The sequence below is a fragment of the Galendromus occidentalis genome, unplaced genomic scaffold (assembly GCF_000255335.2).
Source record: "Galendromus occidentalis unplaced genomic scaffold, Mocc_1.1 scf7180000075612, whole genome shotgun sequence".
Lineage (NCBI taxonomy): Eukaryota > Metazoa > Arthropoda > Arachnida > Mesostigmata > Phytoseiidae > Galendromus > Galendromus occidentalis.
The window spans coordinates 1,781,687-1,807,433 of record NW_003803602.1 but is presented as its reverse complement, the minus strand read 5'-3'; the positions used below and the strand labels follow the sequence as shown (position 1 = coordinate 1,807,433).

At 53.3% G+C, this 25,747-nt stretch overlaps 3 protein-coding genes across 3 annotated transcripts in view; all 3 read right to left on the bottom strand.

Moving 5' to 3' along the window:
* Positions 1–9,771, bottom strand: part of Ptp36E (protein tyrosine phosphatase 36E) — a 30,963-nt gene extending 21,192 nt beyond the window's left edge. The window contains exons 1-3 of the mRNA XM_018640120.1: positions 9,622–9,771; positions 8,617–9,279; positions 8,024–8,182 (exon numbers count right to left, since the gene is read on the bottom strand). Coding sequence (XP_018495636.1) covers positions 8,024–8,182; positions 8,617–9,279; positions 9,622–9,771 — 972 coding nt within the window. The remainder of the gene's footprint in view (positions 1–8,023; positions 8,183–8,616; positions 9,280–9,621) is intronic.
* Positions 9,772–13,517: 3,746 nt separating this feature from the next.
* Positions 13,518–18,517, bottom strand: LOC100906143 (uncharacterized). The gene is made up of 2 exons (XM_003737710.2): positions 14,362–18,517; positions 13,518–14,214 (listed from the first exon to the last, which is right to left on the bottom strand). Exons 1-2 carry the CDS (start codon positions 18,514–18,516, stop codon positions 13,582–13,584), a joined length of 4,788 nt encoding a protein of 1,595 aa, XP_003737758.2. The 5' UTR covers position 18,517; the 3' UTR covers positions 13,518–13,581.
* Positions 18,518–18,586: 69 nt separating this feature from the next.
* Positions 18,587–24,200, bottom strand: LOC100909191 (uncharacterized). Its single transcript, XM_029111974.1, has 8 exons — positions 23,954–24,200; positions 23,386–23,603; positions 22,848–23,090; positions 21,931–22,668; positions 21,805–21,821; positions 20,503–21,585; positions 18,756–20,398; positions 18,587–18,594 (listed from the first exon to the last, which is right to left on the bottom strand). The coding sequence occupies exons 1-8, from the start codon at positions 24,012–24,014 to the stop codon at positions 18,587–18,589; spliced, it is 4,011 nt and encodes a 1,336-aa protein (XP_028967807.1). The 5' UTR covers positions 24,015–24,200.
* Between the last annotated feature and the right edge of the window lie 1,547 nt (positions 24,201–25,747).

Below are 25,747 nucleotides of genomic sequence, written 5' to 3'. Positions count from 1 at the left end.
CTCCTGAGGCTACGACGTAAGCTCCAGAGGTTTCGCGCATCTCGCCGAGTCGGCCAAACTGAGCAGTCTTCGTTCTAGGGCCGTTGGAAATGTACACGATGACAAACAACCCTGGTTTGACTCGACTCGACCGCTCGTTCTCGTAGTTCGGATGGTGACGACAGCGCTATGGAAGTTTTCGCGCGTAATTGTGGCTGCCGCTTCGGAAACTCGCCGGACAACAAAGTGCGCACGACATAGGAGGCAGCTTCCCTCCTCGTCGGGAAAAATATTCCATTACCTCTCTGAGCTTTGCCCGAAGGTGTTATAAAATGAAGCTGTTGACAAGAATAACCCGATTTCGTAGCTTCTGTCATCTGGCGAGAGCTGAGTTACTCTTCCGCTTGCAACGCTGAACTCGCCAATGACCCTGATGGTTCCTCGCCAGCCTTCCAGATTATAATTATACGGATATGCTTCAATTCCGGAAAAACAGTCGGCGAAACTCTGGGAGTCGTCGGTGACAATAATATTCCCGTCCTTTGGGTCCGAGATCGAGGTCGGAATCTCAGAAAGGTATCGATTCTACTCGATGAGAATAATTCGTTTAGGGGGAGGAATCCTTCGATATTTCATCGCTGCCGCAGCTTCTAAAGATGGAAGATGACAACGATTGCGGTCGCAGCTCATTCACAATTCCCGAAACACGCAGGATGTCGATCCTCATCCATTCGACGCGTGGAGTTCTCTCCGAGGCCTGGTCTCGCGCGCAGACACCTGTGGACCTCGAAGTTCAACTTGAACACCTCTCTCGGGCATTTTCCCCACAAGTCCCTGCCGCCGGGGACCCGGTCGCAGTCCCTCCGACGACTCACATTCGACTGGGCTCTCGACTCGAATGAACAATGGGGCCATGGGAATTTCAAGTGCGTCCCCGAGTCCTCGCGACCCCCAAGTCCTCATGATTGGCAGTCTGCTTCGCTGAGAGCTCCAGGTCGCTGCGCTGCGGTAGCCGAAGTTTCCGTTTCTGGTGGCTCTCGCAAACGAATCTGAGTGAGATTAGGACAAGTAGAATTCAGGGGATCGTATATACAAGGAACTCGGAGAGTTCTTCCCCGGCGTCTGCTCGCTTCTCGAGCCGATCATTAAAGTTCCCTGGGAGCTACTCCCAAGACTCTCCCCAGAGTCATCATCGCAAACTCCCCCAGGAATAGATATTCGAGCTCTCTCTGGATTCGTTCCCTTTTATACCTCTCGAAAACCGATTCTGGGCTAATGCAGAGCTAGATGGAGATAGCCTTGAGAGGAGTCGAATATGTATGCATGTAAATTTCATCCGAGAAAAACTTCGAAATCCAAGCAATCTCAGTCAGTCGTTTGTCTCATGGGTTTGAGTCGTCGGTGAGTGAGTAAAGATTAAGGTCCGAGGGAGTGGTCGGTCGCTGAGAGTGAGCTCCGGTCGTGTACCGACGGGGAACCGAAAAGGAACAAGTCGAATCGGAGAAGAGCCGTAACTCAGACGTTCACCACCGCTCGTCTGGCCCGGAGCGAACGCAGGATTGGACGAAACCGTGCTGAATGGCATTACCTCTGATCGACGTCGGCGACGGCGCGGCGGCTGAATCTTTTCCGATTCCATGTCCGCTCTCTTCGTTCTGTCCGTGGTTGTCGTCTTTTTTCCCTCTCCCTCCCCCCGCTGTCTGCGGATAGCAATTAGTGAACAGCAGCTTTGTTCGCTCAGCGGGGTCTCTCCCGATAGAATAGAGATTCTATAGAGACAAGAGTCCATGAATGCTTTCCGGCAGTACACGAAGCGCTCCCGAGCGTCAGAAGCAGCAGAAAATCCACTCAGCATGTTATCTTGCCCCTCTTGAGGTCGATAAGTACACATTATGCCGAATCGACGACGACACGGCGCCGACGCCACTCACAGGAGGGAATGACTTGGAGCAGTCGCCGGTCGGGGTCCGGTCGCTCCACGTTGTCGACTACGTTTACAGCTGCCGTTTCTGCTGCAGCTGCTCTTGGAAGTGGTATCGGCATCGCCTTTTTAATTGGCCATTCCGCTTGTGGTCGTCGAGGAGCGACGGCCGGCCCGCAATGAAGAGGAACTGCGAAAAGCTTTCCCGACAACTGCCGTCCGGAACGACGGCACCGACAGAACCGGGAACAGAATCCAACCGCGATTCCGCAGCCTTTTCCATCAACACCGTTAGAGCCACACAGATTGCGCTGGAGGATCCAAGGAAACAACGCTGCCAGCGAAGGAAGACTCTGAAGTGTTTAGGAACGAGTTTTTCCCTCATTCGCACTCTCCTTTTCGGTCGTCATTCGCTCCCCTACCCGATCCTGTCCAACGAGCTTTTCCCTCTCGGACACCGCGGTACGAAAACGGGAGGGGGGCGGAGGCGTGAGGAAACGTTTCGTTTTTCGGGAAAAGAACGACGATTCCGAAGGGTATCTTCGGCTCGTCCAGCCGTGGCTCAGTACGTACGGCCGCGTCCCTCCGTGCCGTCAGTGGGTTTGTCCTCGGCTCCGAATGTCCGTCCGCACGTCCGTCGGTCCGACGGACCGACTGAATGACTGACGAATTTCCAAATGAGAATATGATGGGCAGCCATTTGAAGGTACTCAAGGCTGATGTCAAGCCGCGAGCCAAGTTTTCTCCAAGTCGCTCGCACCCGCAGAAAACGAGCCTGTCTCGGTCGCGGGAAAGCTTGGGAAACATCGGCAAGTTCGCGCTCGATGATCTTCCTCCCGTTTCGAATACCCCGGGTCGGATTTCCCAGAACGCTCCGCAGATGTGCGCTCTGCGGTCAGCAGATGTACAAAATCACAGTCCCGTTGTCGCAGATGGCCATCGCAACGTGACGCTCCAGGTGGCAGAGGCAGTCGTTGATGAGTTCACTCCTGGGTTCGGGTCGCAGCATGTGGGAGTCCCTCTGTTTCTATTTCGCAATATCGATACGTCTCGCAGTACGTGAACCGCTCCAATCGCTTTGGCAACGACAGGGTTCGCTCGAGCTTCCAGCTTCATTCTTTCCGGTCCAGTAGACTTCAGACGGCGAGTCAATCAATGAATCGATTTCGAGAAGCAACTCGCCCAGTGGAGTACCTCTGCAGAAATGCAGCTTGAATGCTTCCAATGAAGGCCACCATACGTCGTTGTCGCGCACTTCAAACCTCGAGATGAACATATTGATCCGCTACTTATATTACACGGCCGGAACTGCTATCCGCCCACGAGTACCGTGATTCGCCAGAGAACACTTCAACAAGTTGTACACGGATAAAGGAGAGACTTCGAGTACTCCACGAAGTTGTTTCGTCTCGGTAGAATTGTGTTTACTCCTACACGGCTGAGTGAAATCTCTGTCTCGAAGGTTGGGAGGAGGGGGGGGGGGAAACTCACGGGGAAAGCACGCGTCGCAGTCACGGGAATAAAGTGCTTCGGGGAGCTACGCGGAAGATCTTAGGAAACAAAGGGTATAGACCTCGACGTTCTTTCAATCTACGAAAATCTTATCAGGTGTGCGCAAAGAAGTAGGCGAAGAAATCAACGGAATCTTGATGATTTCCCTCGCTATATTTTCTTTATGCATCACGAGGGGCGGGGAGGGGAGGAGATATCCCCGGCAAGGGCAGGAGAAAACGATTTCCTCCCTCCGTATGACCGGGAAAATCGCGTGCTGCAGAAGTTTACCCCGAATTTCCATCTCAGTCAGACCCGGCCCGAGTCGAAGTTGAATCAAAGCTGATCGGTTTTGAACAATCCCTTGAGGTCATAATTTTCTACACAGTTTCTTCCGAATTGAACCTTTTCTGATCTATGGTACCTACAAGTTTCTAGATGCTCGAGCAGATTAACTCACCTTACCCGAAATCCATACGGTAGATTCGACTTGTTTGTCCAGAAAAATATCGTTTCTCGTTCGGGGAATTTAGGAGTGACGAGAGAAAGGGCGAAAACAGGGAGATGACGACGACTAGAAAGTTAAATCACCCACTCACATTTTGAAGTGAGAGTGCAAGAGAGCGGCGGAGCTCAGGCGCCGGTCTCTATACGCTCTAGGCCTTCATGTCTCGCTCGGTGGATCTCGATCCTCAGATCGACACAGGCGACTGGCGGGCAAGCTTCCCTTTCCTCTTGGGACCTTTCCCTCACCGAGGACCTCTTCCTCTCGAGGTCGCGGCCTTCTCAGTGAACGACTAGTCGAGGCAGTGATTTCCAGCAGCCGGCGAGCGACAAGAACTTCTCATCCTCCCGCTGTCCGCAAGTTCATGGCTCCGATCAGCATCTTTCTATACAGCGCGGATTCCCCACTTCCACCGATGTTCGAGCGAAATGATGTCACTCGACCCAAGAAGACGCGTCCGGGGCACGGACTCCTCCTGGAATGACAATCGGGACAGAAGCACGACCCGAAAATTCGAGCTCTCGAACTCATTCGCATGAAAACCTTGGCGACACGCCCGGTTCCCGAGCTTCTGCACTGTATACCCCTCCCCAATCGATATCACGTGGAATCTACCTGACGAGCAGTTTCGCTATCGGATTCCAAGCTCGTTGCCTCGCGGATCGCGTCTATCGGAGGTTGATAGGCATCCGGAACCGAGCGGCCCGTTATTCCAGTTTTATGACGTCACGTTCTTACGCTGCTCGCGATGTAAACATTGCTTATAAAGCTAATGGCCGCCGATGTCACTTTAGCCTTCACCGCCACATAGTGAGTTATGTTGAATGAGTCCCTCGAGGAGCAAGGGAAGCAGCAGCCAGGAGAAAAGCGTTACAACATTCCTGGCTTTCTGCCGCAGCACTTACTTTCAATAGAAAGAAGGACACAAGGCCACTCTGCGCAGCTTGTAGATGACGCTCGCAAAATGCGTCCTCTCGCAAACACAGCCCGGCGCTTGTTGTATCGGCAGCGACGCCGACGTAGCGATGAAGTGAAAATTCGAACACGCAATCGCGACGAGACGACACGATCCCAATTAGGAGCGAACCGCGTCCTGAGCCGCATCGAACCTTTGAGGTTCGGTCCCGGTGTCTGATCGAGCAGCTTTCAGACGAGTCATGTATTCCCCAAACGTGCGCGCAAACATGACGAAACGTACGTACCTACCTACGTAGGTATGCATGAGGAATTCAGTTTTGTCGAACAGAACGGATCCCCGTCCGGCGTCAGCGCCGAGGACGACCGCAACGGTGGCGTGACAACGACAAATAACGCCAGATTATCGACGCAACGCCAACGAACGAACGGAATTCTTTCATGCATTCCTCTACAGAATGCGCTAACGGAGCGATATGCTGGCTTGCCTTGCGGATCCACCGCCAGACGCGAAGCGGTTCGAGAATTGCAAACGAACGGAACCGAGAGGGCTAACTTATGTATTCAGTCAGGGGAGGGGGCAGGGCTTGGGCGTTCGGCTTGGGACGTCTTTTGGGGGAAGGGGGGCGAGACAGGCCTGAAACCTGCTGAGAGTCACCAGTCAGGAGGAGATACATTCATCTCAGGTTGGCTTGTTCTTGCTCGGGTGGTCGCTCTTGCGTCGTCCATCAGACGTTCGAAGATGACGTCCTGCTGTTGTTCTCTTCTTGCTGGCAAGGTCGCTCGAAGATTGCTCCGAGAGGTTCTTTCATGGATCGATAGAGCAAACGGATGCCGAGGAAACCGAGACGACTACGTATCACACGCAAAGACATTCCGTTCTGCGAAGCGAGACCTTTTTCTTGCGCTCAAATCGGGCGAGATTATTCTTCTACTTCAGAATGATCGAATGTTGAAGTGATGCGTATCACTTAGAGTCTGACTCCGGCCCGGGCTCCAAATTCATCCAATGCATTCCCTTCCACGAAGCCAACGCTTGTTTTTCCATCGCCGTCGCAAGCCATGCGAGAGCTCTTCCCTCCGATCCGCCGGGTAAGTCATGAAGCTCTCAAGACTTCGCCGCACAGCTTGCTCGAGTCCTGCCAGAATGCATTCTCCCGAGACTCTTCGTTGCCGCCCCTTGCTCTCGTATCTCCCTGCCGGCTTCTGCTTTCCCTTGCGAGCCTCAGCTCTGGGTACTAGTAGTAGGCCGACCCCAGCATTCGGACGCCTCGGAATCTTCTCCGAACGAGCAGCGGTAGCGGCGGCAATGTTGCCTTGCCGAGGTGGACCGAAGCCAAAAACCGTTTGAACCCTCAGAACAATCCGATCGCTTGTACTTTGTATGCCTTCCGTTGATCTGCTGGTGGATTTGTTTTTCCTCGCGATCGGTCCCTCCGCCGGAGGAAAGCCGGGAGATATTCTGACCGGGTTTGTCCCCCCGCTCGAGCTCGTAGAGACACTCGATGCTGAATTCCGGGGAGCGCTCTAGTAAGGATGGCAGTATCGGTTCCGTGCCGCGACGGGAGAGCGGCGAAGGAAAAATCGTCTGGCTCCTCGGCAAATAAGGCGCGAGCGGACGAACGCTCGTATGACGTAATCACTCCTCAGGCGCGCCGATGATTGTATCGACGTCCCTGCCCCAATTCTTTCCGTCGAACCCTCTGTGATCACATTGTCTCTGTCGAGGCCGGCCAAGTGAACTCAAGCGAGGACGGATACTTCGTTTGCGACAATGTAATAAAATTGGGAGCCACCCTCGTCTCCGTATTCCTTCTCCCTGACCTCTTTCTGTCCAAATATTTTGTTACTCACTCGATATGTCTCTCTTGTCTATCTCTAGCAGGAGATGTCGTAGTCGAGGGCACGACTCCGGTCAGAACAAATCCCGGCTACAGGGATTGACCTTTCCAGGAGCTATTCCTCTTGCATTGGGTCTGCTCTCACGAATCGATGGATGATCGGGCAGAGAGGGAGAAATTCGTCTGGGGGAACAGTTCGGGTTTCCCCAAGGAGATCCTGGCAAACGACATCGACTGGCCGCTTGGCTTGCTGACAGCGGCAGTGAGAGCTTTCGGGCGTTGAGCCAGCAGCTCACTCGTAGCGAGTAGAGGTAAGAGCAGCGAAATCACACGACTACAGTCATCTTTTGACTCGAGATAGCCGCTAGGGTCGTGTTTCAGATGTTCTTTTCTTTTTCCCCCTTTGATGGATGTCGCGGCCGGGACGCCACCGGCGGGCGGTCAACAACCGACGGCTCGCTTTTTCGGCAAAACGGAGCAGCGACTAAAATGCCCGGCGAATCAAGGACACGGAGGAGTCACAAAACGTCTTTTCCATCTCAGACGTCTCCGCCGCCCCCGCTGCCATCGTCGTCGTCTGGAGCTCCCTTCCTCTTACGCATGATTAACTCAACAATTTCAGCGACGGCGCTTATTTGGACTCGGGAGAGCCTTTTGAAAAGAAGAGGAGCTGAAACCCATGTCGCAATGCCGTTCTGACCCGTGAAAGAGTGAGAGGGAAGATCAAAGCTAGAATTCAGTCCGAGGTTGCGGCCTATGCTCCGTTTCTGGGCATCGCCGTCGCCTCGATCAAATTGTCAGTCGCTCGACCACCGAAATCTGAAAAGCATCGCTTCAAGTGACACGATATCGACCCGGGCTGACACGAGATACTCTCCAGCTTTTCTGGACCTCTGAACCAATGTGAGGCGGTGTGTCCGTGGACGAGCTCCTCAGGGGCTGTGAATAGGAAAGCAACGCCTGCGGTGGGGCTCGCTGCCCTCAGGATTGGGGCATCTGCGTGGATGCGTCCGGGAGAATCGTCTGCTCGCAAGGGATCAGTGGAATCAAGTGGAATCAGTGCTGATCGAGTGATCCGTAGCTTGGCGTCGATTGAAACATTTCGGCAGGGGAAGATCCAAAAGGATACAGATTCGGAGTGGAGATCGGAAGGAGCTCAAGCGTACCTCTTCGGAGTTTAGGAGTAAGCCGCGTACTCCTGTGAGACCTAGCTCTGTTTCCCATTCTGGACGAGAGCGAATTGTCGCTCTCTCCATCTTGTATACCTACATAGATGTGACGCGGAAGAGTAATTCTGTCTGATTGGATGAGGGATGACACCTCTCAGAGAGAAGCCGAACGAGTTCCGGCCTCCCGTCTTGCCATTCTCACCTCTGCATCCGCCTCCGCACTCGGAAAGAATCGTGTCACTGATTTGTCGCCGTGGCAAGTCTTGCCGTCGAAACTGTCTTTGTTGATGTTGTCGTTATCATTGATACAGACGATGGCCTCCAAGCTTGCCCCGACGAAGTCGTGGCGCCTCTGAGGCCTCTGCGAGCGAACGAAACGTAGACGAGCAGGCGGGCACGCTATCGCATTGCATCGTGATGGGATTGTTTTGAAAAAGACGAAATTATTGCAGTACCGGAGAGATTGCTCACGGGGCAACCAGCGATATCTTTCAGATTAGCCAAAGCCAGGCACCAGCGTGGGATTGAGAGTTTAGACTTTTGCCTCTCGTGAGATTCGTGGGAGTAGAAATTGTTTAAGTCGTCTCGGCACGAGTTCCGGATGACTTTAGCCCGACGTTCTGCTCGAATTCTCCCGCAGGATTAAGATGCTTGAACGAATAACAGATATATATATAAATAAGGATTCCAGAGGGAGGAACGGAAGCAATCTACAAGAAGAACACTCAGGATTCATCCCACTCGCATTTGTTTTATTGCTCAGCGTCTCCGCCAGTAAGCGCCGAACGGCGCGACCTGTCCAAATCCAGCAGCACCTCCAGCGGCAGATCCTCCTTCCGAAACGTGGGTTGAAATTGTCTTATGGAAATTCTTCATGTAATGGCTCACGCCGCCGTAATTGAAACCGCCTATTCCACCGACGGGTGTTATGAAAGGCCTCGCTCCTATGCCGCCATTAGAACCACCGCCTCCATAAGATCCTCCGAAACCCAATGCGTTGCCGAAGCCCCTCAGTCCACCCAATGCTCCCCCCAGGAGGTTGCCTCCGCCTCCTCCCAGAAGGTTGCCTCCACCTCCCCCTAGAAGGTTGCCTCCACCTCCCCCCAGAAGGTTGCCTCCACCTCCCCCCAGAAGGTTGCCTCCACCTCCCCCCAGAAGGTTGCCTCCTCCTCCTCCTCCGAGAAGGTTGCCTCCCCCTCCGCCTCCGTATCCCCCGCCATATCCTCCTCCGTATCTTCCTCCATAGCCTCCACCGTAGCCGCCACCGTATCCTCCACCGTATCCTCCACCGTAGCCGCCACCGTATCCTCCACCGTAGCCGCCTCCGTATCCTCCACCGTAGCCGCCGCCGTAGCCTCCTCCATAGCCTCCTCCGAAACCTTTAGCGAAACCTCCCCCGTAGCCTCCACCATAGCCATAGGCGCCTTTCCCAAAAGCGGGGTACTTGCCGACGTTGAGCTGGAACGAAATTGAAATCGTAGCCAAAGATGTCTTCATCTCATTTTGATTATGTATACGGGGGGCGAACGGGAAACTCTGTTCGTGGAGCCTCATGTTGGGGAAATCAACAGAGACTCAGGTTCCTTTTCCATTTGCGACTGTATGGAAGGCATTCTGAGGAACGCCCCACTCAGTGACGATAATCGAAAGAATACGTTCTTCTAACGAAATTGCCTCTCGACTTCTGAAACCCTGTTGTTGAGCTCCTAATCCGAGTGGCGGAAAAGGGTCAAATCGAACCTAATCGAGACGCACGACGGCGGGCTCTATTATAGGACCGAATGGCCAGCACGCACAAACCTCGAACGCGGTCCCTATTCCGCCTCCGAAAAACGGCGATCCTTTCCCGAGATGGAATTCTTTCTTAAGGTTGAGGAAGGGGAAAGAGAAGAAAAAACCCTGAGCACTCCACAGCACACACGAGATAGTTGCGGACAAGAGTATCCACATTGTGGATTTAGTATCGCTTGTAAACGCATACAGGTGGACGAACGAGGCAGAGGAAAAAGTATGAGGTATCAGATTTTATACTCTGCTTTTCCCTCAAGCTCTCATGGAACCCAGAGGGAGGCGAGGGAGATCCGCAGGCTCACAGAAATTCACGGTCGTCTCCTCTTATTCATTGGCACCGAGCAGATGCGCATGGGTGCCGGTTATGTAACGCAACGGATGACGGCATGGTTAATCTGTCAGAATTCCGGCGGCTTTGTTTAGACTCGTTGTTGGCGTTCGCTCCGCACCGACCGGTCGAGTGAAGCGCGAAAAAAGATCAGTCCTCCTATCGTCCGACTGAGTAGGTAGTCTGGTTTCTCTCGGGAACTCATCATAGATTGTGTTTTCGGGAAGTTTTTCAGGAGAATATCGGAAGCAGGGGTCCTACTGACAGTCTATTTGAAATGATAGCTCGATGAAGACCCGTCGTCCCTCCTGTCTGACTCGAATGGGCACGCGGCCGGAGAAGTCGATGCCTAGCGGAGCTCGGATTTACAGTTCTCACTTGGTTGAAGCTCCGCTCTTGCAAGCGCTTTCTATCAACTGCTCAGAGCTACACGAGTGTCTCGTGTAGGCGTGAGAGCCGAAAACCCACGAATTTACGCAATGGTCAAATGGAAACCAAGCTCTTCCCGGAACACTCTGCCTCTCAAGCGGAGGATCATCTCTATGGGAGTCTGTCGAATATTTCGGTCGAAGCTGTACATTCCCCCCTCAAACAAGTCGGTCATTCTTGAAATCGGATATGACCCATACACGGAAATAGAGAGATACATTTTCTAAGAGCCGCCGAGACGACGAGAATGAGGCAGCTGGGCAGGAGCTTCCGGTACGACCTCGATCAACGCTTCAATGAGAACGTATGATAAATCACTTCGTGATTGTGCTCCGTGAGACCTGCCCCAGATATGTTCTCAAGCTTCATTCGATTCATTTCGAGCATGATTCAAAACACAGCTCTAAGAAGAATCATTCGACGGCTCTGCAGTGAAGGCGGTCGCGATGAATTCCGACACATCGTTCAGAAACGTTTTATCCTGTTGTGTAAACAGAGCACTGTCATATAGAATCATCATCGTCATCATATCACCATGCTGATATCGTTGTCGCGCGGAGAGCGTCTCCAGTGTTTCACTCGAATCCTAAGTGTCGATTCCGAGTGCAATTTCTCGTTTCGGGAGTGGTGACGTCAAGATCCGGTATCGTGGAAAATCGCCGCGAAGCGACTCCGATTCACCGCTCGCCGGATCGGTAGACTGCGTCGGATGTTCAATAATTCTCGTCCCTTAATCGAACCTCGACTGCGTCGTCGCGTCGACGATTAAAAGTCGATGTCCCCAATATATCATGAGTTACGGGGAAGTGGACCCTTAATAATGGTCCCAATCGATCCTGTTCGGAACCTGTCGACAGGGAGGCAGGGAGGGACGGAGTTCGGGTTTCTCGCGATCGGGGCCGGACCGAATCAGGGTCCTTCATCAATCAAATTTCAAGAGTACTCAACATCCCTGAGCCTTGAGCTAGAGAACGCCCGCGTCCCGGCCATGGGAGTTTTCGAGACTATCTCCGAAAAATTCAGAATCGGTCGACTTGTCCTTCGTGGCTTTTATCGAAGTTATTCTTGTTCCACCCCGAAAGTCGGTCTTGCCGGCACGCAGAGTTTGCTCCAGTCACGTTTCAAGAACTTTCGAGCTCAGCAGAAAGCGAAAAGAAGAACTATTCAATCTCAGAGCCGGCTCTTGAATCACGTCTAGTCGATCCGAGTGGCTGCCGCTGAGCTTCGGAGAGAGAGAACGACCGACCGACCGACTGATGGAAGCGTGAAGTAATGTGTGGTAATTTTTTCCCCTCCCAACGCCGCTATTCACGTTGCTTCTAATGTTCGCTGGGAGCATTTTCAGTGCCGAGGTCTGACACAATTTTTTGCATCGCCATAGTTTCAGCAGTCCTTTGAAGTACTTAAGCTTTTGCTGCTGTCGTCTCACAGTCGCGACATGCGGAAAAATCCGTCACGTCGCAAGTCTCGTACACTTCATGTTCAGTATCGATTTTCTCGAAGAAGTCCAGGGAATCGTCCGGGAGCGTCCCGGCTCCGGATCTTTTCGCATGAAGGTCTGGCAGTCCGCCTCAGCCCTATCAGTGGAGACAGCGACACATTCCCTCGGATGGCAGCGCCCGGATCCATCTACTCATGAGTCTCATTCGAAGTCTCATCTTCATTCGACGCGAGAAATGCGCGGGATGTCCCCGACGCGTCGTCGCAGTAGACGGAATAATCTCTCGAACGTCACTTGAATGTGCTCTCGGCAGCGCTTTCCTTCCCGGTCTCCGCGGTGAAAGAAGTCGTTCCTTCAATGGAAATCATTTCCGCTGCGGGACGCAAACCCATCCGGATCTCTCTGCAAACAGGGTCGATCCGGAATGTTTTCCTGTTGCGAGTGACCTTGATGCGTGCTCCGCACAAAGTATCAACAAGTTTTCAAAGCTGGAAATCTCCGTGCATCGCTTCCGAGGATCATTACAAACATCCGCAGCTGTGAATGACGCATTTTCTGAACGGGGAATTCTCGCATCGCAACGGAGGCGTCGATCAGTTAGGTTCGGCGGCGCCGGCGTCTTGACGACGTCGACTTGGGAACGTAATACGCTGTGGTTTGGAGTTTCGGAGTCGAGAACCTCTCATCGGCCATGTCATAATCACCCCTTTCAATTTGCGTCCTTGATTTGCGGACGCCAGGAAAACAATTTAAATCGTCCGTACTCGGGTTCCGCAATCAGCGGCAGCCAGCTTCGCCGTTGTCCACTTTGGCTGCCCATTTCGAATCCGACGAACGAGTTCCGACGACGACGGATCGGTGGTTTCGTCGACGTTCCAACGATCCTGAACACGGTACGCTCCCCAGCTTGTACGGACAATCCTTGTGAGAAATCATGTGCGGTCATTGTTCGGGTTTGGAAGTCCACAATAATCTCCACTGGCGACGAATTCGTACTAGTCGGAACAGCCGAACTGCGCCAGCTTCGGCGGAGTCCAGCAGACCCGTGGACAATGGATGCGGAGCTATCCTGCTCAGGGCCATGGAGATAAGTTTTTGCTCGACCTCGGATAAAGACTCACTTTGTCGCAGTCCATGGCATTGTTCGCGGAAAACTCCATGGGACACTGAAGGAATCAGTCGAGCAGAGGAGCGATTTTCCCTTTTTTCTTCTCCCTTCACTTCCAACGGGATCACTCACAAATGAAGAGTCGAAGCTCTAACTCATTCAAAATCTAGCTTCGCATGGTGGGACTCCACCGATGGGAACCACCTCCCTGTATCGCATAACGCTGGCTGGAACCCTGCGAGACGTGAGGCAGATGAAATTTAGCAGTTGCGTACATGACGAACTAGTTCATAGCGTCGGAATTTTTTTTACGAATCATCCCTCCGGTCGGATGTTGTTCTCAGAGTTCCAGTGGCAACCGCCAGCGATGTGACCCCGGAACCATAGCCCAGTGGGCTTAGAGGACGGGAGGAGGACATCGGTTCCAAGGAGAAAGGGACAATCTCGATGTATGGATGGTTCGTCGTCCCAAGGTCTCGGGGTCTCCGAGAGTCGATGCGAGCTGAACAATTCTTTCCGCGACGGGAAGCGAGCTCGTCTCCGACATTCATGCATCGGAGCATACCATGGGAAGGTGCATCGATTGAAGCATGCAATCATAGGAAGAAGTCAATCAAAAACATTTATTAACACAAAATAAACATAGAACTAAAATCGTAATCTTTATGACTTCATCGCCAACATGGGCACCCGCATCGCCAACCCTTGCTGCTGGTTCTGAGAATTGAGTTCGTAGGCGAAGCCGCATCGCTTGTTGTTGAGCTGACTTTCTTCGCTCGAAAACTCGCAGATGTACTTGTCGACGGCGTAGTCGAGCGCTCCGACAATGACTTCGTACTCTTCCTTCAGGAATTCGATGACACTGTGCACAAGCTTCCGCATGTTCTCATTGGAGATCGATTTCTCGACCCGGTTGAACCAGCGTTCGATAGCGAGCACGATATCCTCGACGATTTCCTGTCGGATGGCTTCGATCACCGACGAGGCGACGACGAGACGCTGGTTGTAACGTGCCACGGTACGCTTCAAATCTCGGATGATCTCGTCTGTTTGGTCGGAAACAGATCTCGCATAACTGGAAACGTGTTCACCCGCGCGAACCATCGATTCGGAGACGGTTTTCAAATGCAAGGCGTTCTGCTCATAGAGCCTCTTCAGGTCAGTGATCATGGGTTTGATATCTTCACTGAAAGCCCGGGATTCGGAAGCGACGAATTCGGAAATCTTCTTCCATTGTCTGTTCTGCTTGTTGTCGGGGTTCTTCTGGAGCTCCTTCAGCATGTTCTTGGCCGCAGACTGAAAAACCGAACAAAAATAATTTAGACCACCGAAACGTGCATCATATGCTCATCGAATAGTCCGGATTCAGACTCTGGAATTGCCACGGGCACGAACTAACGAATATCCAATTCGGAGAATCATCGCGAAAAATTTCCTACTCACTTCGTAGTCGGCCATGAGTCGCGGAGTCCAGTTGAGACGGGCAGACAGAGTGTTGCGCTGAATGGCATAGCCGATGTTGATGTCGTCCTCGTGGCTCGAGGCACGTCTGAGGATGAGCTCGGATTTTTTCGGGGACATCTCGGCTTGCATCATAAGGTTTCCGAGTACCATCTTGAGCTTTCCTTGTTTCGAATAAACGAGGCTCATCCGTGGGGAGTGCATTGAGTTTTTCTCGTCGAGCATCTGGATTTGATGTTCTCCATCGGTCTCATTGAGGCGGACGATCATCTTCTCCCCGATAGTAGGAACCGACACGATGAGAAGTCGCTCTCTGCGAGCTCCTTGTCCCTTGTTATTGCTTTCACCTGACAGCATCACTTCGATGACTTTCTGGGGGTCGCGGTCGTGGTCCCAGGCGAGACGTCCGGCGAAGCTTCCGTCGGCTGAGGGCTTCTTGCTGTCCAACTCCATCATCACGCTTCGGCGGGGAGTGTCGACGCGGAGCATAGAGCCGTGGATGTCCTTGTTGAGACGCATTGCGAAGCCGAGTTTCTTGCCGTTCTGGGAGAGCTCGAGCTTGTTAGTCCATGTCTGCCTGTCGAGTTGGTGTTTGAAGCTGAGGGCGAGGTCTCCGGCCCGGGCGAATTTCATGTTCCACTTGAGATCGACGAGATGATCATTCCCCGTCTGGATTCTGGCTTCGAGGATCGTCTCTCCGTCGAACTCGACCTTGAACGAGCGAACGTTCTCGAGACTGTAGGTGACGATCATTTCGTGCTTGCCGGAGCTCTCGCCGAAATCGAAGTTCCCTGCGAAGACACCGCTGAGCATGTGCTCGTTCTTTCCGGTCAACTTGAGCGCGAGAACTTTCTTTCCGAACCACTCAGCCTCGACTCCGTAGGTCGGGGGAGCGTTTCCGGTCGACTGCTGCCTGGTCTCGGATTGAGAGCCCGCCTTCTCGGTGAGCTCGAAATTCGGTTTGTTTCCCATGTAGACGGTGAATCTCGAGTCGTGTCCCTCGGTTTTGAGCGCGAACATCACTCCGTTTTCTGCGACGAAGCCTTCGATCTCGAGCGGTTTCTGGAGCTTGTCCGAGACGAGCTTGGCCTTGAATCCGTTGTAGAGTCCCTTCCGGACGAGTGCCCCTTCGAACTGGGCGCTCATCTTTCCGTGGGTGGGACAGGTGTACTGGATCGAGCCGTTGATGCGTTCTCCCTGGATGTTGCCGTCGATCGCGACAGAGTAGACTCGCGATCCGACTTGGAGTTTGCTATTGACAGCGAGCTTCGATCCTCCGTATTCCGCGTTGAGCTCGGACTCGATCCGTTCGGGATGGATCCAGAAACAGTTCAAGTTGAAGAATCCACGGAAAGAGTTTTCGGGTTTCTTGAAACCGATCTTGAAAGCATGCTGCTCGTTCTGGTGTTCGAACGCGATGTTGAAAACCATGTCGTTCGGTCTCCAGAGAGCCTCAATGGCTCCAACCCGTTTCTCCTTGAAGTACACGAGAGCCGCAGCCTCACGGGCGTTGTGAGGGTCCAGGAAAATTTCGAGACGCCACTTATCGTCCCGGAAAGTCCAATGACCGTCGATGGACATTCGCTCCGCCTGGTTGAGGCTCCACGTGAGACCGCTGGATCCGGAGGGGAATTCCATTTTGATTTGGCCCTGGTCGAGCTTGGCGATGAAGTTCGAAGACACGCGGCGACCTCGCACGGTGGCGTCCAGATTGCCTTGTTTCGAGTTCGGATTGAAGACGAGATCCATCTCTCCGACCTGCTCGCCGCGGTACTGAGCGTTTCCTCGGACCGTGTAGGGGCCGGACATCATCGAGTCGATGTTCATCTTTAGGTTGGCGATGTCGATTTTCATGTTTCCGCTCTTCGAAGCCATCGAGTAGCCGCCGCGGAGAGTGTGTCTGCGGCTCCATTGAGAGGATTCCGCCCCAAGCGAAATGTCACCACTCTCAGGAGTCCAGGATCCGTCGATGTTGGCTTTGTAGGAAACGCCGTTGTGCATGATCTCGGCCGAGCCCTCGTAGGCTTCAGGACGTCTCCAGGAAGCCTTCAGGATAGCCTTGGCGATGTTGTCACCGTTCCTCCTGAGCATGCCGTTCAGTGTGAAATCTCGATCCCACGAGGCAGCGAGCTGCCCGGACATTTGATGACGACCTCCGTCCATCGAGACTCCTGCGTCGACGTTGAACATCGAGTTCTTCGCCATCAAATTCAACGCGAGAGCTTGACCGCCGAATTCCTCCGGCATCTTGATCTTGAGGTGGCCGTCGATGTTCCTCAGCTGGAGGGGAACCCGAACCGAGAGTTCGGTGGTCTTCTCCGCCGCTTGATCCCTCTCGAGCTTGGTGTCAAAGACGAAAGCGTCGTTGTCCTCGATCCCGGACCTCATGTTCAACAACATGCCCTGCGTCATACGGGGCGCTTCCCAGCTCGCCTCGAGTTCGACGAGGCGCCGCCGACGGGCGAGCGTCAACTTGCTCGAGCAGACAGGGGCTCGGTTCGACTCGACTCGGCTCTCGAACGCGATGGTGTTCTTCTTGTCGCTCTTGAGCTCACCCGAGACGGATCCTCGGAGCGAACGTTCCCATCGACCGTCGAGCTTTCCTTCCAAGGCGAACGAGTCGCGCTCGTTGACGAGCTTTCCGGAAACGTCGATGCTGTACTGGACGTCCTTGGCGGACTTTCCCATTTCGTGACGGGAGCGCAAGTTCTCCGAGTTGGCGACGACTTCGTTCAAAACGTAGGCCCTCCTCCAGAATCCGGGGATCACCGTCTGAACTTCCATTCGGTTCTTGAGGAGAACACCGTTCTCGAGGCTCAAGGCACCCAGATAGCTGACTTCGAAAATCAGATTCGAATTCTTCGCGAGCTTCACCTTGGCGTCGTAGACCTTCCTTGCGTCGTTCTCGAGTCCGAAATCGAAATTCCACCGATCGGAAACGCCATCGATGTCGTAGGAGAGGACGGATGCGAGACTCTTGAAGACACCGTCGTTCTTGACGTCGAACACGAGCCTGGCTTTCTGGACTCCACGGTGGAGAACATCGAGTCGTCCCTTGCCGTTCGAGAACCTGAAGTTCCCTTCGAGGAGGTTGCCGTTGTACATCGTCGGAACGGTGACACGCGCTCGGGCGGTGAGTCCGTCGCGGGGATCGACTTCGACGTCAAGGACGTTGTTCGCCATTTTGACTGTCGAGAAGTTGACGACAACGTTGATTTTCGGTTCGAGCTTCCACGCGGCCGAAAGCTTGACGTTCTTCCAGTCTTCGAACGAGCTGCGAACGTCGGCTTCGAGGAGTCTCGAGGTGGCGGTCGCCTCAGCTTTCATGAAGTGCTTTCCGAGAGCGTATTCGGCGTTGAGGAGCAGGCTGCCGGGTTTGACGTTCTGGCTCTGGAGGAGGAGCTTGGCGTTTGAGAACTCCGGGTAGGACGACTCGAGGTCCACATTGGCGGAGAAGGAGTTCCCTTCAAGGCGGAGGCCTCCTCTCGCTCCGAACGACTTGTCGCCGTTCCTGGTATCCACGTTGAGAGACCATCCCGATCCCAGGTCCTGTCCGTCGATCTGAATTCGACCGTGGTACGGTTTGCCCCTGATGTTGAGGTCGAGGTCGAGCTGCTTATGGGCTCGCTCGTTGATGGCCTTCGCAGCCACGCGGAGGATGGTGTCCTTGGTGTTCTCGCTGAGCTCGGTCAGGAAACCGATTTCGTTCTGGTGGAGCATGAGCTCGGAGTTAAGAGCCACGGGCTCGATCACGAAGCGCTCTCCCAGAGGGCGCATGTCCATTTCGAACACTCCGCGGAGGTGGAGTTTCGGAAGCTCGAGGTTGTAGGTCCCAGAGCTGAGGATGCGCTGCTCGGGTTGCCTGGCTCCTCGGTAACGCCAATCGATGCTCCACGATGTCGCGTCGAGAACGTTCTTGAAAACGATCGTCGACGTTCTTCCGGAAGAATTGACGGTGGTCTCGATGTCGACCTTGTTGCTTCGTTGCCAGAGGGAAATCTTCGCCGACGACGTGAGTCCCATGTTGATCGTCTCGTCCGGGCTTCGGATCTCCATTTCGGTCTCCAGACTGAGGGTGTTGGCTACGGAACCAGATTTCTTGACACCGAAAATAGCGTCGAGCTGGAGCGGAGCCATCATTTTCATGTCGACGGAGAGTCTTTGCGGGTCGATGACCGTGTCGGTGGTCACGTCGGCGAGCACCTGGTCACGGAACTGCAGGAAAATTTTCATATCGGGCTTGCGGAGGTTCGGATTGACCCCGAAGGAAGACGACAGCAGCTTAGCTCCGTTGTGTTTGACGTCGAGTTTCGTCTGGTAGACGGAATCGGTAGCGAGGGCTCCGGTGATTTGGAAGCTCTCGTCGCCAATCTTACCGAAAGCGCTGATCTTGTGAGAATATCCAGTGGGCGTGTACGACATCCGAGCGCTGTACGTCTTGCCGACGAGGTCGGTTTCAAAGACTACTCTCTTGACGGGACTGGCGAGATCGTATTGGAGCGAGAATTGTTTTTCGACGTTGTTGGGGAGGTCGAATTTCCCGGTGAAAGAGGTCAAACGGGGCATCTGCTGGAACTTGATCGAAGTCGCGTATTTCTCCTTGTCCTTCAAACCCATGGCGGTGAGGGTGATCTCGTCGTTTTCGGTGGCGATGCCCAGGGCGCCCTTGTAGCGACCCTCGAGAAAATCGAAGGCCATGTCGAAGTTGGCGGGAAGGTTCCATGCGAGTTTTCCTCGGCCCGACGCGTACGAAACGCCGTTCCTGTTCACGTGACCATCGATAGCGATCGTGTCGTGGTCGTCGATCACTTTACCGCCGATGCTGAAAGTGTTCTTCGGACCCTGCCGGTAGCTGTAGTCGCCTTCCGCGGACACGTCCCAATTACGACCCTGATTAGTCGTCAGTTTGGACTGGATCTTGGACTGCAGCCAGGCGGAATCGAATCCGAGGCTGAGACGCCTGTCCTTGTTCACGATGGAATACTCCCCGTCGATCTTGATGGGTCTCTGATTCCAGATCGATTGGATCTCTACTTCGCCGTCGAGTTTCTGATTTCCGTTGGAAGCGATCTCGGACTTGACCCGCATGACGCGCTCGTTGCGCCAGAACACTTCGACGACGGGACTCAGGATCATGGTGCGGCCCTGCTTGACGTCCATATTTCCGACGACGGACATCTCGGTGGCTCCGTCGATCTTCACGAGGAATTGTGTCTTCTTGTTGGAGGGCGTTTCCTGGTAGGTTCCTTCGAGGTTGATTTTCTTCATCGGGGAAATCAGGTCGAGACCGAACTTGTGATCGCGGACATTGCTGTAGAGCCTGCCCTGGAACTTGCGGTCGACTTCTGAGCCGGGGGTGTCCATCTCGAAGGCGAGCTCAAGAAGTTCTCGTTGTCCGTAGATGAAAGACGATTGGATCTGGAACATCTTCAGGGACTTGTCGGTCTTGATCCAATTGACGTTGAAACGGCTCGGGCCCCTGAGCAGAACGTGGGGGGCGTCGCTGCCGCGGGTCGCTTCGGGGTACGAGACGGTCACGCAGGCTTCGTGTCCGGTCACAACATGAGTGTTCCTTCCGGAGCACCATTGCCAATTTTTCTTTTGGGTTCCGGCTGCTTCGATTCCGCGCTGCGAGCTGGCACCGACGAGATAGACGTCCGACTTGATGTCGATGATGTCAGAACGGTCACGGGGGGCATCGATCTGGATACTGCGAATCATTCGGGAGTCCGACAAGTCGACGTTGATGCGTCCACTGAGATCCCATTGAGAGGAACCGGTGACGACCATCCTGATTCCGGACGTGGTCTTCGGCGCCTTCGTCATCATCGAGACTCCGAAACGTACGGCGAGCGAAGGTGCACAGCGGGCGTCAGCGACGAACTTCGAGTTTCGTTGTCCTTGCGGGGGCATGGCCTTCAGAACCACGTCGAGCGAGGCGGTGGCGTTGACGGCAACGACCAACGGGAGACCGGTTCCGGTGGGGATGATCGACTCCGAGTCGAGGAGCGTCATCGATCTGTAGGCAACCCCAGGTTTTAGGAGGGAATAAAAAATATGGAAACAGAAAAACTTGACTTCTTCCCGAGCAGGAGGATAAAGATTTCGGGTTCCGGTACGTACCGTGAGAACTTCCAGCCAGCGTTCGACAGAACGGACTTCAGTAGGGCGTCGACCTCTGCGTGGTGGCTCTTTCCGTTCACGCTCTTGTAGAGAACCTCCTTTCCGAAGAATCGAAGGAAACCGTCGAGATGGGCAAGGTCGTTTTGGGCACGCACCTTGGAGTCCAAGATGTTGAGTTTGTGGCCGAAAATATCGAATGTGCTGTTCAGCATGAAGGAGCTGACTTTATTAGTGAAGATGGAGTTGGCGTCGATTTCGAATCCCATGTCCAACGGATTGAAGAACATCTCGTAGAAATAATTCTTCGAATACTGCGGCCGGTCGAGCTCAAGCGATTTCAGGCTTTCGTTCGACGTGATGATAGAGACGTCCTCGTGGAACGATGAGCGCTTGGCGAGGTTCGTGACGTGGGTGAAGACGAAGGAGGACATTTGACTGTCTTTCGGCTCTTTCATGATCGTGTCTCTGACGGTAGCGAGCATTTTCTCGGTGGGACACATGATCGAGTTGAGATAAGCGGCGACTCGAAGCTCAGTGTCCTCCGATTGCCGGGTGAAGATGTTCATGAGCATATCGCGCTTGACCGTGTCGCAGGGGAAACGGCGGAAGGCTTCGATGGCGGCGAGGCGAGTCTCCAGACTCTTCTGAGCGGTGGTCTCGAGGAGCTTCTGCTCTTGGCCATTGCTGATGCCGAGATTGCCGATGGCCTTGAGGGTGGCCAACAAGGTTTTGCTATCAGTCTCGGGTTTCAATTGAGCGTAGAGCTTACGGAGCAGGTCGTGGATCTCCTCGGGAATCTCCGTCGGATTCTCTTCCATGTAGGTTCTAGCGAGTGAAGAAACGGCGAGGTGCGCTTCAACGACGATGTCCTCTGATTCGAGCAGGGGCTGAGGGAAGAACGAGAGTATTCTGAGTATTCTGACAAATGAACAAGGACAATGATTGAGGATCTCGACCGCTCCATTAGCTGTGACCGAGGCGCGATTCGCGTCACAGACCTCGTCCACGATTCGCTTTGCGTCACAAGTCAAAGCCCAGCCACGGGACGCTATCACGCATCGACCAAATATCAGGCACCATTTTCTCCGTAGATCGGGGAGCAATTATAGCCAATCAGCTATCGTTGGGGCTAGACTTTCGTCGCGGTCCGTGACCGCGATTTTTGGTTGCACTGCGGGGCGATTTCCCATCGAAAGTCTCTGGGAGCTTGGAAATGCCGCGAATTTCCGGCTAAAGAGCCGCGACGAAATTCGAGCCCTAGCTATCATCGATGTACGATGTAAAATTGAGGCATTAGCCCACAAGAGAGAGGTGTTCCCCTGAATACAATTGGGGAAGGAGACATTTTTCAGAAAGACAAGCATCCCCGATCAAACTGGCTGAGTGTTCCCGTAAAGGGAGTGGAATTCGGGGGTGGGAATTCCTTACCATGAGCATCTGAATTCGGGAAGCATCAACATCAGTCGCGAGCGCGACTCGGAAGAGCCAGAGTTTTGCGTCTTGAGTGCTCAAAAGTCGTCCTTTGACGCGTTCCGCAACGAGTTTCATGGCGTCACCGCTCAAGGTGCTCGTGAGAGCGTCGACGAATCGGGGCTCGTTTCCGAACTCGGTCGCGAGCTTCTTCAAGGAGTCGTAGCGCAATTTGCGGAGAGATTCCATGAGTTCCGAGAACTGAGCGTTCGTTTCCTTGATGTCCTCGTTCTTTCCGCCCGCTAGCCGTTGGATGATGGCCTTGGCCCTCATTTCCATTTGGTTGTCCGCGCTTTCAGATTCAGCGATGGGGTCGAATTGCATGGTTTCCTCCTCGGCTTCAGGGTAACGCAACTCGTTGACAGGAATATTCGCTCCACTTCGCTGGAATCGAAGACTCTGTTGGATTTCGGTCGCGGCGCCTTTCTCCTGACGGCTGAAGGGTTTCACGACGTGACGCTCGTGACATTCCACACTCTGGTAGATTGAGTCCTTGATGACCTGTCGACATTCTTGAGTTCCGTTGATCATCGACGAAGATTTCGCCATTCGACGGGGCAGGGCGATTGCGTTGATAACCTGTTGGTCGTTGTCGCGCTTGCATTCAGACAACATCTTCTCTTTGACGATGTTCACTTGATTGCCGAAACCTTTCTGCACAGTGTATACCGCGCGGCATTCTCCGACGACGTCGTCCTGTTGGAGGGAAATTCATTGAGTCGGGGATCAATCTTCGTTACGAGATGCTTCCAAAAGAGCATATCCATTGCCTGGGGCGAGGCCTTGGGGAAGATGCGGAGGTGGTATCGCGTCTAAATTATTCGAATCAATTCCCTGTCGTGAAGTTCGGGATTTCGGGGTAACAAGATACTGACCTCGAAAGTAGTGTCGTCCTTGGTCAAATCTGCCATTTTGTTTTGGATCATTGACAGAATTCCTCTCTTGATGTTCAAAGCGGATTTCGACTCGTGCACGGCCGGGCACAGTCGGCTCACGACGCCGTTTTCATAGTTGAAAACGAGCGGGCTCCTCATCAGAGACTCGGCGAGTTCCTGAGTTCCGAGCGAAGCTTTGCGGACACCGCCCGCAAGCTCCTCGTCCAGTTTTGCAGAGTCCACCTGGAATTTGCAAATCGATGAGGCCTAATGGCCACTCAGCTGACTCAGCCGGACGAAAAAGAAAAGCGGCTCATTCAGCGCTGATCCAAACCCCAAAACAGGGGGTTTCGTTACGGATTCGTGACGTCATCCTCTACACCCACATACGAGATACTGGAAAGTTTTCCAAAATAATCCAAAGATGTTCAACAGTTCGTAGCCGACGCATGATCTCTATCTCCCTCCCTCTGTCTCTCTCTGATCCACCAGGCGATAGGACACTCGAGAATCAGAATCATTGGGTTCGAACGCTGACCTTCAGGGCGAATCGGCAAGAATCGATGACGTGGAGACTGATTTCAGCGTCGAGATACATGGTGGATTTCTCGTCGGAGCTCTGCTCGAGAGCGGTTTCTGTTTTCGTCGAGTACTTGTAGACATAACTCTGACCGGGACTGTACTTGAATTTGTTTTGAGTACCGCATTGGATATCACACATGGAAGTGCTGCCATCGCCGCTCACGGCCACTGGACCTGCAAGAGGAAGCACTTTTCTAATGTGGCCCGATAGAACCTGAAAAACTACGTCTTACCTAGAACCTGAGGGTCTCAGACAGCGTCGACTCGCGTTCCTGTTCGCCCTCAGATTCTATTGACCGAAGGGATTTTATGCGAAAAAGTTCAACGATCATCTTCCTCCCATGATTCGTATGAGAACTCGATACTCATGAGGAACGGATTTTCAGCGAGATATGCCGAGTTGAGACACGTCACTCAAATAATAAAAAGGTCGATGGCACAGTCTGCCGGAAAACGCATGTTTTTCGGCGATAGAAAAATAAAAAACTAAAACACAAACAGTCAAAAAGAGGAGGAAAACTCACCCGCAGATGCGAATCCAATTGTGACACAAACGAGCGCGGCTACACACCCGAAAGCCTTCATGGTCGCTCGGTTCGAAGAGAGACCCAGACTCGAGTTGCACTGCAGAACAAACACGACAGTATCCTGGCTCGTTCACTTGTACGCGGCTCAATTCGATGTTTAACTTTACGCAGTCGAGATCCACTCAGACGCTTCCAGCGATCTGCCAACGCTTTATCGCTAAAGCTCTAACAGACCACGAAGCATAGCTCTCTGAGGGTAACCGATGCTTTTATATGTGAACTGGCCAGTTCGGCGGCGAGGGGGGCCAGAAGTGTAACGGTGTATCTTTTTGGATAGGCTGTAGCGCGGCTCGAGAATCGGTCAACCTCTACTTAGCTCTCGAAGAAAAGACGATCCTTCCGTTCCAGGCGACCGACGGATAGAAGGACGGATAGACAGACCGACGGAGCTACCAACCGACCGACCGGCTAACTAACCGACCGTCGAACTCGCTAACCAGTCTGCCGAGCGAGCCGCGGAGTGAGCCTATTGGGAGTAGTGTCATATCATTCTGATAATTTCTACCTGTACTCGACTGTCATACTGCCGAGGCGGCGCTGGAGGACCGAAGTGCTCGCGATGATCGTCGTCGTGTCTCGATGCTGTTTTTGGAGGCTGGCCCACCAGCGGCGTCGCGTAGCGCGATACCGACGGTCTGCCGGATTATCGGGATGCATTTTGTTTACTCTCCGAGCGAAAAGCTCAGCTTCGAGACGGCTTCGGTGATTCGGATTTGCTCTCGATCGCGGTATGGTCGCCTCAAATTCGAGTGGGAGGGGACAGCGATAAACAGAGAATGACCTCGGAAGGCTCGCGAATTCTCGGGCTCCGCTTCGGGACATTTAAGAAATCCTCGATTTTTTTTCGTACGCGACCTCGATAATGGTCGAGCGTTCAGCGTTATTGTCGTCGACGTCGTCGTCTCGAAACTTCATGAGTCAGTCGACTTCTACACGAAATCGATACCTTCGATGGACCGCAATTTTCTTGTCGTCGTCCTCCCTAGATCGCTAAACTCCTCGATGTTCGTTCGAGACCTATCTCGAGTAACTCCTAAGAGCAGGAGTCCTCTTGTGCTGCCTGATCACTGCAGAAAACAGAATGCGTCTGAATGAACGTTCTTCCGTGCTGAACGCTCTGCGCTCGCTGGCGAAATTTTTTACATTCGTCGGATGCTTCGTCGGCTTCAGCTTACAGATCCGTTTCCTTTACAACCTTTATAACTCGTCCCCGTACGACGTGCTGCTGATCGGAAGACGTGCGGTCAACATTGAATTCCCTTCGGTGACCATATGCACAGATTTCTGGTGAGTGCGGCCGCTCGTGTAATTTTTCATGGACGTTGTGACTCGACGATTCGCCAGATCTTCGATATCCCTCCGATCACACTATCCTCTGAGCGAAAAGGCCGCAAGATAGTATAGCGAGAAAAGGTTAAAAGGCTTCTCGAATGCCTGTAAGCAAAGAGCATTTTTCTTCTCTCTTCCCGCGTATCTTCCGAATGCGAAATGAAGACCATTTTTTCTTCTTGATAATCGAAGGATGAATACCAAGTCGGCGAGATGTGTCGCTGAGCCGGAACTATGTTCGTGGAAAGGCCAACACATAACTTTCGGAATATTTCGCGTACAATTCGACCCGGCCATGGCTCCGTCTATGGCACATGAACCGCGAGACATATTTAAGTGTGTTATGAAGTCTCTGGTTGCGGAATGCCCGACGTTCGATTGCTCGATCCAGTGAGTCCGTTT

What these genes read in the sequence shown, in the direction of transcription:
- LOC100909191 (XM_029111974.1), bottom strand. Translation starts at nt 24,014, where the DNA reads ATGAAGGCTTTCGGGTGTGTAGCCGCGCTCGTTTGTGTCACAATTGGA. An exon ending in AATTGGATTCGCATCTGCGG is followed by an intron (nt 23,604 to 23,953) that starts GTGAGTTTTCCT and finishes TTCCTCTTGCAG; the next exon opens with GTCCAGTGGCCGTGAGCGGC. An exon ending in AGGACGACACTACTTTCGAG is followed by an intron (nt 22,669 to 22,847) that starts GTCAGTATCTTG and finishes TCCCTCCAACAG; the next exon opens with GACGACGTCGTCGGAGAATG.
- LOC100906143 (XM_003737710.2), bottom strand. Translation starts at nt 18,516, where the DNA reads ATGGCTCCGCTCCAGCTCGACGCTATTTTCGGTGTCAAGAAATCTGGT. An exon ending in GACTCATGGCCGACTACGAA is followed by an intron (nt 14,215 to 14,361) that starts GTGAGTAGGAAA and finishes TCGGTTTTTCAG; the next exon opens with TCTGCGGCCAAGAACATGCT.